At 40.0% G+C, this 13,021-nt stretch overlaps 1 protein-coding gene across 3 annotated transcripts in view; it reads right to left on the bottom strand.

Annotated features, from left to right (window-relative positions):
* Positions 1-5,765: 5,765 nt before the first annotated feature.
* The window catches only part of ATP6V1H (ATPase H+ transporting V1 subunit H), a 99,285-nt gene continuing 92,029 nt past the window's right edge, over positions 5,766-13,021 (bottom strand). For 2 of the 3 annotated variants that reach the window (XM_065398206.1, XM_065398207.1), the window contains one exon: positions 5,766-6,148. In XM_065398206.1, the coding sequence (XP_065254278.1) occupies positions 6,088-6,148 (61 nt within the window). In that variant the 3' untranslated portion in view covers positions 5,766-6,087. The remainder of the gene's footprint in view (positions 6,149-13,021) is intronic. The other variant, XM_065398208.1, reaches the window with a different exon arrangement.

Raw genomic sequence — 13,021 nt, 5'->3', positions numbered from 1 at the left:
GAACTATCCACGACGACTCCAAGATCTCTTTCTTGAGGGGTAACAGCTAGTTAAGACCCCATCATTTTGTATGTATAGTTGGGATTATGTTTTGCGATATGCATTACTTTGCATTTATCAACACTGAATTTCATCTGCCCCATTTTGTTGCCCAGTCACTAAGTTTTGTGAGATCCCTTTGTAACTCTTAGCAGTCTGCTTTCGACTTATCTTGAGTAATTTTGTATCACCTGCAAAATTTGCCACCTGTCTACCCCTTTTTCCAGATCATTTATGAACATGTTGAACAGCACTGATCCCAGTACTGATTCCTGGCGGACACTGCTATTTACCTCTCTCCATTTTGAAAACTGACCATTTATTCCTATCCTTTGTTTCCTGTCTTTTAACCAGTTACTGATCCATGAGAGGACATTCTCTCATCTTATGACTGCTTACTTTGCTTGAGGGACCTTGTCAAAGGCTCTCTCATAACCAAAATATATTGATAACAGCTGAATAAAAAGTTAGAGCAAAACATCAACTGTGATCAATAAGTTAATAAAGGTTAATAAAAATGTCAAGCTATATTTGACGCCTTAAATGATAGGAGAATAACTGTTGTGCAAACTATAAATTTTCCTGCCAGTTAGTTGAAGGGCCATGAGTTTGGGAACCTGCAGCATTTTAGCAAGAAAAAAGAATCAGACACAATAGTGGATCTGGGATTTTGTATCGAGGCGGGTTGTAAAACTTTTGCAAGCCCTGCAGCTACCATATTTCTTTTCCATTTATCAATTGCTAAACTAGACAAGTATAATCAATCTAACATAGGCTACCCCAAAAGTTACTTCACTATATGAAAAATCTAAACAGTTGCTCTGTGCACCATCCCTTGAGCCACATATTAATCTTTTCCTATCATTTAACATCTCTACCTGGAAGAGGAAACCATTCAAAAGATGCTACCCTAGATGTTCTTTCCATGGAGTTATCCCAATATTCTCAAACGTGCTTTTGAAAATCTCCATACTGCACTATCTTCCGATTGTCACTATTCTCAATATGGACCACTGCAATTAGATCATCCCCTACTCCAGCCAGTAAACAGACTACTTAATGGGTTGACAGAGCAGCTATGTTTTTGTTTGTTTGTTTTGTGGTAAACAACCAGCCAGATGATTTCCCAGGTCTCGCTAGAACAAAGCTTTCCATCTTTATCTCCGTTCAAAGAATCTCATCACCACTATCTGTTGGCTAGGCCATTTTTTTTTCCTTTCAGTTTCAAAAGGGTAGATTTTACCCGACTCCTTTCTGATCCAAACCTATATCACATTCTGTCTTTCATTCCTTTCCTCCATAGTCTGATCCAAAACCACATTCTGACTGGGTGGCTAATGGCTGTGCCAACCTCAGTCATCACAATTTTTGATTCACCAGAGCCCAGCTACCGGGGCTTGTTTTGTGGGTAAATTTACCTAACACTTCCTGTGCTATTGCACCCACCATATCAACCTCTGTCATAAGCTTCGCAGTTTGTGCCAATGTAGGCAGCGAATATTACACTGAACAGACCAATTGTCAAAACTGCCCAAATAAATCCATGCAGTAGTTGTACTGCATTATTCCCCCTCCGTGTTATAATTTAACTAATCCCCCCCTTCCCCAACCATCTCCCCTAAACTTGTAATCACTAATTCAAACACTCCTTTGGGCTGCTTCTGTAGAGTGATAAGGAAAATCTAGACTCCATGTGCTGGCTATGTTATTTATTGGATAGATGTAACTACAGGTCAACAGGTGGAAGTTTGCATAGGTCTCAATCCTCCCATTTAAGTCAACTGCAAGACTGTCGTTAATTTCCATAAGCCATTTTACAGCCCTCAGTTTGCACCTACTTTACTTCTTGTCTAGCCCAGCTTTCAGGAGGCGGACAGAATGAATGTAGTGAATGAATATTATCAGCACAGTAATATCCATGGTTGTGTGTCTTTATATTAACGTCAGTTTAACGCTACCCCCAAATTTTCAACATGCCACAGTTCTAAACAGACAACACAACTGCTCTGTAGAAACTGCCAAGAGGCAAGCTAGAGGTTTTGCAAGCTGGGTAGAGGTCAGGTACGAGTGTCCCATCATGTAGTCTTTCTGATTCCCAACTGAACTGATGTACCATCACATTTCTCATAGAGAACGTTGGCCTATCAGTCCTGAACCGCAACAGGCCTGGTCCTTCCAAGTCACTGACTGTCACCATTTGTTCAGCCAGGCATGCAAATTACACTTTTGCAATTTTCATGAGCTGTTAAGAAAGATCAACATTGCTAGACTCCAACATTGCTAAAATCTTGGCAGTAGTGACATTTCACACATTGTAACAGGGACACATTCAAATTTTAAAAAGTTTTACTTCTCATTCCGCTAGATAAACCTCTTACTTTTTTGCATTTGGAACTTAAACACAAAGGGCTAGTCTACACTACCCGCCCGGATCGGCGGGTAGAAATCGATCTCTCGGGGATCGATTTATCACGTCTCATCTAGACGGATAAATCGATCCCCGAATCGATGCGCGTACTCCCACCTCGTCAGGAGGAGTAAGCGCTGTCGACGGGGGAGCCGCGGCGGTCAATTTGCCGCCGTCCTCACAGCGGGGTAAATCGAATAGGATACGTTGAGTTCAGCTACGCTATTTGCGTATCTTAAATCGATCCCCCCGCAGTGTAGACCTAGCCTCAGATAAAAGAGCTCACTACCTACAGGTCAGCAAAGTATTTGATTCTGAGACTTACATTGGTTGCACTCATTCCATAATTAAAGGCAGACTTTTAAGGTGCACTGATCACTCTATGAAAAGCCACACAAAATACAAATGTTCAAAATAATATGGTTCAGCCTCACTTGAGCTAGTGCTTTTCTGGGTTAGGTCCCAACTTAATTGTCTGAATTAAGGTAGCACTTTGAGTGTCCAGTCATGAATCTGGGCCTCTTTGTGCTAGGCAACAAACAAAGACATTCCTACCCCTGAAGATTTTATAATCCAAGTAGACTTCGATGAGCTAGATGGACCTTTGGTCTGACCCAGTATGGCCGTTCTTATGCACTTTGCTGGATCAGAGCTTCAGTTGCTAACATTGCAGAGTTTTCTTCCTAGGTTCAAATGTGTCTGTTTTCAGTGTCTTCACTTCCCTCTCTACTCCCTTTAATTCTAGTTTAAACTCTCTTCACATATTCATTGTGAATTCAAAATCTGCTCAGAGGTGTTTCCATTTAATTTTCAGAGACTGGTTATTTAAGAAGTTGTATTATAAAAGCAGAAGTTATCCTCAAATGATGGAACTGTGCAGTGTACTGAAAGATTTTAAAAATTCATTATAGGGTAATTAAACCGCATTTATCTGGACACAAATTTAATGAAAAACAAAACTGTGTTAAACTACAAAATTTTGCCAACAGGAAATTTATGGTGTTAATATGGATTGAGACAATTATAATTCCTTCCATCAAACCATGTTTCAGAAGCCAGTTAGACACCACCAATGTCAGTTTTCAGTAATCTTTAAACCCTTACTTATCAGCATGCAAGAAGGAAGCTGCTAGCATACGCTTTCACTCATAGAAATTTCAACTTTGCCCACATCCCTGTGTCACACTGTACTGAAGTGTTCAATCTGCTTGACATTTCATCTGTCTGTTTTCTATTTACTTGATGTAATGAGAATACAATGTGACTACCTTAGATGAGCTTCAAATACAGCCGGGTATATACTGAAAAAGCAGTAACTCTGGATCATTGTATTCAAGACCTTTTATTCGTTACAGTAATCAGATAGCTTTTGTTGGCAAGACAACTCAAGCAACTATGTATTTGGAAGATTACTGGCACCAGAAGGTGCAAATTGATGCAGACATCTGAACGCCACCTGTGACTTGAAGCTCTTCTCCTGTTTCTGAAAGTTCCACTCATCAAATGGGGGAAGCAAAATCAATACCATGCAACTTCAGAGAACAGAGCACACTGAATTAAGAATAGCAGGTCCACAAGAAACAGTGGCTTGAGCACTTGACACTAGAATTTGTTGGCATAACACATTTGAACAAAAATAAATTCATAAAAAGTGAAGACTGCTCCAAATGCAGAAGGGGGCTAAATTCAAACAAGTTCTGTGCTGCCAACAGTTTTGTCAGTTCTAGTTTAAAATAGACTGCAGTTGTTCCTGCTATAGACAGTCACTCCCTCCCTCACCCCTTGGCTTTCACAACTAAGTCCCAGTTCTGCCTCATTCCTAACCTATCTCCAGCATATTCGTTAGACAGGGAAGTATGAGGAGTCAGTCACTAACCATCTGTTTATCCCCTCAAGGTTCCATCTACTGTTCCCTCCTCTTTGGAGTGAGTCTGCCAAATAGTTTCTCCCCCAACTGTGCACAGCTGTGATCACAGGACCTACCTGTAGATTTTGTGAGTACGTCTTAGGAGGATTCTTGGCATCCCACCAGATCTTCAGACCAGCCTCCACTGCTTCAGGAGAAGTACAGCCCACAATGAGTCCATCTGGCTGATTCCTGTGCCTGCACTAACTCTGCACAGGCCCAAGCATCTGCCCACGTGGAGCCCATTCATGTGTTAGGGCCTTAGTCTACATGCTAAGTGTAGCAATGCAAGATATTTACAGTGGACTCAAGCTTGGGATTAACATTTCAGACTTTTTAGAGGCTTTGAGAAAATTTACAATGATTTCATCTCTCCAAGAGGGAATTTTAGCACCAAATTAAAAGCCAGATTGAGGAGAGAAAGTTTCTCCATATCCATTTCCACTGATGGTAAATTATTCTGGGTTAGAATAGCATCTGCAGGATCTTTCAAAGTATGAGCTAATCATTGGCTGGGGCTAGGAATAATTCTACCACTATATCTCCCATGTTTTAGTATTACATGGTGGTGGGGGGGGGGGAGGGGCACGGCGCAGCAGGAGAAGAAAACAAGTTGCACCTAGCTCATTAGCATATAATACTGGCAACTCCTAGGAATCTTGATTCCAAGCCCCTTGTGTAGGGATTATGAATATTATTGTGTGTCAATCTTGACATTCATTGCTATCCATATTGTGCTTAAATTTTGAGTACTACTAATACTTATTAACATTTTAAAATGGAAATAAGGTTTTTATAGCCAAATAATTTAGTTAAACTGCAAGCCAAATGCAGTAGGTTATAGAATGGCATCAGAACTCTATTAGTGAGAGTCGACACTCATGTCTGTAATACCAGAGATCAGATATTTTAGTTTTCAGTAACCAGGAAAAAAAGACACTGCAATGAAATTCACTCCATGGCACTTATTTTACTTAGTAGGTCAAAATTACTTGGATGCTTTAACACAAAGCCTACAATATGCTCTTAATGCCTGGTCCTCCTCTAATCAGTTAATATTGTAGTGACAGGAGGAACTTAGTGCGTTATGTCTTGCCAGACCAGCCTCTTTAGTCTTTATTTAAAAAAAAAAAAAAAAAAAAAAGTTTCTGAATGTTTCATCTTAGGAAAGCAAAGCCCTTTATTGAAAAACAAAATCATTTTTACTTTTTATTTACAAACATGGTAATAATATTGTTTTAAATAAGACTGTATTGAAACTGATCAGCAATGTTTTCCAGATTACTGAATTTCATACAGCACAATGCCTTAGAAGACAATTTTATGAATTACTCTGTACATAGAAACAGGAATTTATTCTTGTTTTCAGAAACGGACAATAACACTGAAAGAAAATATCAAGGGAGTCAAGATAGTGTCCTGGAATTAATATCCTTTAATAAGGTTCTTGTTATGAGACAACAATAAATACATAAAACAAAGGCAGTATATATCAGCCATGTTTCTTCAGATACGTTGGTAATATAGCAGGATGTCAACTGGGAGATTCATCAGAAGTAGTTGAACAAACACTAACTTTTACTAGGTGACAGCACCAGAGGAAAACAGGAAAGAAATCGACACATTAGCAGGAGGCAAATATTGCAACCAAGAATGTTTGCTTATTATCAATTTAAGATATATATACTCCAGCTAGACCCAGGAAGGAAGAATTGCAACATACAGTTTGAAATGTTTAGCTTCGTGCCGTGACTGTTGGAGGCTGTTCCGACTGTAACTGCTTCCCAAGATATTCCCTGAAAGACACAAATTAAGAAAGGTTGTGAAAAATTCCCCTGCAGAATGTCACAAGCAGAGTAAAGAGAGGGAAACAATGCTCTTATATTTAAACCTTTTCATAGAAGAACAGTGACTAGTGATGTTGGGTGCCCAACTTGAGATACCTTGAACGGCCAGAGCTTCATTTTCAGAGGGTGGTTTCTCAGCAATTCTTGAAGCTCAGGAGAGAGGTTTCAATTTGAGCATCTCCCCCCACCACACCTCAAAAAAGTAATCCAAAGTCACTAGTCACTTGAAAATCTTGACCAGTGTTCTAGCTCATCCATAACTACTGTAACTTTGCTGACTGACGACAGTCACACGTGCTGCTGGTAAAATATTTAAAGGATTATTCATCCTATAGTGTATATGTATAACTCCTGATAATGTTAGCATGCATACAGACAGTACAGACTTCTCAGTTAGCAAAACCTCATACAAATTACAGGTGGAAAAGACCTATAAGATCCAATCAGGTTCATTCCCTACCTCTCTTGTATTAAGAATGCTTTCTACAGGCCAGTGTAAAAATGTATTCACTTTTTTCCCTTTTTAAAACACACCAGTCCTATCTAAACCTCGAACTAAATTAACACCCAGAATCTTTAGTGCTCCCAAGATTTTTGAATCTTTGGTAGATTCCATCCTTCACACAACTAATGAAGTATTTCTCTGTTATGAAATTCCTCTGTCAAATTAATCAATTTTCAAAGAAGTTTTCAGGTCATCAATGCAATGCAATGCCAATAAACGATACAAAAAAAGATGTGTAAATTGTATAAAAATGACACCAAGGGCCTAATCCTACAAGGCGCCGCTGAGCGCTCTCATGTCCCATTGGTTTTCATGGGAAGTTGAGGGAACTCAGTACCTCACAGGATCAGGTCGTCAGAAAGAGTGTGGGAAGAAAGACTTAAAACAGCCTGTTGCATGCTATTGAAAATATGCCAGTACAATTCTTTCAATTCATCAGTTGGAGCAGGAGGTATCAAAGTTGTGAAGTAGAGGAGCACCATTTCCTCCACTTATGGCACAGTTACGACGACCCTGTCATTTTTGCATTTGCATTTTGGCTACAGGAGCACAATAGTCTACTTTAGTTAGACAAAGGCATCTAGCCATAGCAAGCCACCTTGGGAAAAGACACAAAACCAAGTTAATGTGACTCGTTTCAGATTGCAAGTTTACCTGCAGTATTTCAGATCACCATTGACAGCTCATTTTATTACCTACCTCTCTGGCCTAACTTCACAAGTGCTGAAGAAAAATGGTTTTCAAAATCTTCAAAAACGAAGTTAAAAAGGGAACAAGTCAGAAACTTGCATTTTTCAATATTACAAGACATCCTGTTAAATGTGAGTATGAAAACCTTACCTAACTGTCTTATAGTATGGATCTCCTGTTTAACTGACACAAAATCTCCAAAAGGAAGACCAGTGACCAATCTCCTACACCCCATGTTATGAATAAAATTCCATTTAATTCTAGCATCTTGGAGAGAATGATATTCAGCTTCACATGCCCTCATTTTCTATAGCATAGATAAAGCTCAGCACCAATGCTGCATTCCACTCATAACCGAGTACTTTCCCAAGTGTTCACAAAATGTAATTTTAAGCCTTGCACTCCGCTAGCAGTAAAAACTTAATCTTTAATATAATTTGAATGCTTTAAAAATGTAACACCCTATGTTCCTATGTAGTCAAATGGTTACCAGTATGTATTAAAAAACACAGCTAGAGGAACCTATAACCTGAGGAAACAATTGTCAAATGTTGCCATAGGATCGTAGTACCATAGTGCACACTCTAAACAGATATCAGCCCTGAGACCTGCTAATGATGCGTAGCTCCCTTCTTCAAGATACTAACTGCGCTGGTCCTGGGAATGAAATTAAACAGAGCCTCTGATGGTATAGGGGTGTGTGCCACAAGGTTATGTAGGCTCTACACTGCCATGCTGTTGAACTAGGAGAAATCCCTTCTTCTGCAGGGACTTGGAATAAGACAAGCAACTCGCTGGAGTGCAGGAGCATTAATTCTCCTCTGACCTACTCCTTAGGTCTGGTTGGGATGGCACTTACAGGCTCTGGAAGGAGCTGTACCAGGCTACAGGACAGTGGGCTAATGATGCTGGTAGGTTAAACTGCATAGAAGTTTATGTGGTTAAGCAAATCTTCTCTCAATATGCAAGTTTCATGTGAAAAATGTTCACTGCTGCTAAGAGGAGAGAGACCGGAGTATCGGGTTATTTGAGAGGCTTTATATATTTAATCAATTCTCCTCCTCACCCCCTCCCCACAAGATTATGAAAGCAGCTCTTTTAATAGAGAGAGTACAGTCAGGTACTAATTCTTAATGTACACGTTAAAGGATGATGCGATGAATAAGTTTTTATATGATGGCACTTCAGCATGTTGGGAGATAAATAGCAACTGTGAACAATGATGACTGTCTTCACAAGCACAGGAAGAGATTATTGCTATGCTTTACTAATTTCTGCAAATCAGAGGTTCTTGGGTTAGGCAGCAGACTGTTTAGTGCGACTCTTTCAAGTCAACATTTTAGACATGCTGCTTGCCCTACGTAATTAATGCTGTGTTGAAAAAGAAAGCAAGCACTCAACACACAGTATTGCTGGAGTTTTGGATGGGGGGAGGGGGCAGGAAGTAAGGCTAGTAAAGTGGAGAACCACCAAGCCTTTTCGGGGGGCGGAGGGGGGGGGGAGGAGGAGACACCACACAGCTCTCTCAGCAAAGTACATTTATTTTAAAGACAAAAAAGCAGAGAGAAAACACGTGAAAACCAATAAAAGTTCCTATAAGCATGCTAGAACCTTGCCAGAGGAGGTCACCTAGCAGTATTATGGGGCCCTAGTAAGCCAAAATCTTTCCAACCCTTCCACAAGAGTTGGGACACCCATTAGATGTTTCTGTTCATTTGCTGAATCAAAATGAAGGCCCTGTGTCAGTTCAAGCTCAGGTTCTTATACCAAAAGCCTCTTCTCTGTTGAGGTCTCTGGAAAACCCAGTTTGGGCCCAGTATATACACAAACATCCTAAAGGATGATGCATCTCTGGAGTTGTTTACAGTCCCCCAGGGTAATCACCCCCCACCCACCCTCACCTCACACACTGTTTTTAGTTCCTGGAGGAGCTGTGGTAACCCTCCACCATGGAAAACACAATCATACATAAACCATTCATAATTTTTTGACAATGATCTCCAAAGATACTGCATGGGATTACAATATCTGTCACACTATTTATGACCGTATTCAATAATACCAAGTAAATCATGTCAGAGGACTATAGTGATGGAAATATTTTCTCTCACAGGAAAAATACAAATAGGTGGCAAGCCAAAGTGTTTAGTGATATCACCTTCAAAAAGGATCCTGCAATGTTCACACATACAGAATGGGAAGAGACTGTCTAGGAAGGAGTACGGCAGAAAGGGATCTAGGGGTTATAGTGGACCACAAGCTAAATATGAGTCAACAGTGTGATGCTGTTGCAAAAAAAGCAAACATGATTCTGGGATGTATTAACAGGTGTGTTGTGAGCAAGACACGAGAAGTCATTCTTCCGCTCTACTCTGCTCTGGTTAGGCCTCAGCTGGAGTATTGTGTCCAGTTCTGGGCACCGCATTTCAAGAAAGATGTGGAGAAATTGGAAAGGGTCCAGAGAAGAGCAACAAGAATGATTAAAGGTCTTGAGAACATGACCTATGAAGGAAGGCTGAAAGAATTGGGTTTGTTTAGTTTGGAAAAGAGAAGACTGAGAGGGGACATGATAGCAGTTTTCAGGTATCTAAAAGGGTGTCATAAGGAGGAGGGAGAAAACTTGTTCACCTTAGCCTCTGAGGATAGAACAAGAAGCAATGGGCTTAAACTGCAGCAAGGGAGGTCTAGGTTGGACATTAGGAAAAAGTTCCTAACTGTCAGGGTGGTTAAACACTGGAATAAATTGCCTAGGGAGGTTGTGGAATCTCCATCTCTGGAGATATTTAAGAGTAGGTTAGATAAATGTCTGTCAGGGATGGTCTAGACAGTATTTGGTCCTGCCATGCGGGCAGGGGACTGGACTCGATGACCTCTCGAGGTCCCTTCCAGTCCTAGAATCTATGAATCTATGTTTCCTTTCACTATTTAAAAGGGGGGTGGGGAGGATGAATTTCTGCAAGCCAGCGCTCTGATATCATGGAATGCGTCTGCATGAAGTGCTTCATTAAGTAACAGAAAATGTAAGGCAGCAAGTTGTGCTAGCAAGCACACATGGTAGATTGAACTCCTGAGAGGCCTACAACCTTCCAAATATCTGCTTTAACATAGTTTTCTTACAATGTTGCAATTTCAGTGCCTAGCCCATATTGGGCTTGTAAAGCTAAGCACTTTATATGGTTAGTAGTCTAACTAGCTCTATAACATCACCGGTGATAACCCTAGAAGTTGACATGAGATTTACAGTACAAAGGCCCAGCTAGGGTCAAAGTGTTACAATTTTAGTTCCTTTGAGATTGGGAGACTGATTTAACTGCGGCAAAATCCATCTACCTTTGAGCATAGCGTGACCACCAGTCCTCACATTAAATACTTTAACAGATGTGTTCGAGCAGACCTGAAGAAGAGCTCTGTGTAAGCTCGACGCTTGTGTGCCTCCCCAACAGAAGTTGGTCCAATAAAAGATATTACTTCACCCCCTTGTCTGTCTCCTGATTCGGACATCTAATTTTCACATCTGATTTTAATTCAGCTACAAGTAATTAGTTAATTATGCACTAGCAAATTTTTTTTTCTTTCAGGTGAAGTCTTATTTCTAGAATTAAAATGTATAGGTTTCTGGGAGATATCCAAAAACTGACACTTCCTCCAAGAAATTCAGAAAATTAAATATAGATTTCTAACTATCGCATCTTCTATATGTTCTAATATGTTCCTCCTTTCAGTATTGTCCTTTTCATTTAAAGCTTTCACTTGGAGGGGTGGAGGCATCAAGCTGAATCCAGAGTTCAGGCAGATTCTTTGTTGTGGTAGTGGCAGTAAATGTTTTATGGCCATTTCCAGAAGAATTCATGGCCCTGATCCAATGCTCACTAATTTAATGGGAGTATTTCCACTGAGTTCCTTGGGTGCTGTATCAGGAACTATTTACAAACTGACCGTCTGAATTGAAAATTTGAGCTACTGGCCTTTTCCTTGTGAAGTTCCACAGTATCAGCAGCAAATAACCCAAGACAGACAACAGCCTGGTAACTTGAAAAACAAACAACTGAATCCCAACTTCATTGTGTTTAACTCTGAATTAGGAGTTGGATTCCAGAGGCTGAGGGGAAAAGATGGTAGTGAGTTTAATAGGGTAGGCTTAGGTGTTTAACCCTAAAAATCCAAACCCTTATATTCTCATGCCCACTTCAGTCAGTTTTGTCTCTCCATAAGGAATCAAAGATAATTTCAGTCCTGATGCTGTTTAAGCTTTTGATTGGTTGTGTTTCCCCCCCCCCCATATATACTGTGTGTCTAAATGTCAATGTGTTGACTTTAAAGATTATCAATGTAGAGCTTTTTCAAATAATATCCAAAAGACACTCAAGTATGAACATTTTTGACACAGATATAATGGGTAATTCATATCATTTTAGTAGACTGGGGTTTTGTTAGAGTAAAAGGCAGAGCTGTTTCCTTTGACAGAGAGTACTATGAAATGAAGATATATTGATGTTTTTGTACTTGACTGTGTGTCTAATGAGTAAATCCAATCCAAAGTTTTACTTCTCTAGCAAGATCAGAGTATGAATTTGAAAAGCTGGTTCAAACGCAACTCTTCATGTTCTGAACAAATAAAGTCTGATCCCAGGAATACACAACACAACTAACTACAAAAGGTAAGTAACCACTAAGCAACCTTTAAAAAGGTAAGAAATCAGAAAAGATTAACAGGAAGCACATTTTGAAGGTTATTACTGGATATACATCAGTTCGTTTGACTCATCCTACTAATCTAAAAACTTGTTGCTAGTTACAATGCTAAATTAATTTTATTAAATGTACTCAAAAATATAACATATATAGCTGTGGTTGTATCAGCAGTTTAACTACATCGAACGATCTCTAGACAGCCGATAAGGTCTGCATTGCCGCAGAACAATTCTATGGCTGTAAATAAATCTCCAGAATGTTCTGAATAACAGTCATCAACTTCAGCAAAGTCAAGTTAGAAAAACAGTTCAGTAAAGTAGGAAAGAAAAAACAAGCTCAGATCAATTACAGCTACTCTAGATGTCTCAGATGCTTTTCTTGGCCATGGGAACATAATGTTTATGCTAAAATATGTGCTTAGAAGCTATCCCATTGAATACATTGCGATTTACAAAGTCAGGCAATATAACACCGCTGTTGTTAAATGGGGATAAACAGAAAAAGGAAGAGACATCTTTGCTTGAGCCCCAGGACTGAAAGGAAGAACGGTCCAGCGGTTAGGACACAAGACTGCCAGGTTCCATTCCATGCTCTGCCACAGGCCTCCTGTATGACCCTGGGCAAGTCACTCAGCATACATCTACACTGAGTATATCCACACTGCAATCAGGAGGTGTGATTGCAGCATGAGTAGACATACTCAAGATAGCTTTGATCCAATAGCAATGAAGTTGCAGCAGCATAGGAGGCTGCATGGGCTAGTCCTGCCCACCCAAGACCCTGGGTACATACTCAAGTTACTGCCACCCATGCTGCCACAGCTTCACTGATATTGTTACTCAGGCTAGCATCTGCAATCACACCTCCTGACTGCAGTGTAAACTTATCCTTATTAGTCTGTGCCTCAATTCCCCATGTCACCTCAGTTATTTGCA

This window comes from Emys orbicularis, chromosome 2 (assembly GCF_028017835.1).
Source record: "Emys orbicularis isolate rEmyOrb1 chromosome 2, rEmyOrb1.hap1, whole genome shotgun sequence".
Taxonomy (NCBI): Eukaryota; Metazoa; Chordata; order Testudines; family Emydidae; genus Emys; species Emys orbicularis.
This window is presented reverse-complemented; position numbering and strand designations above follow the sequence as displayed.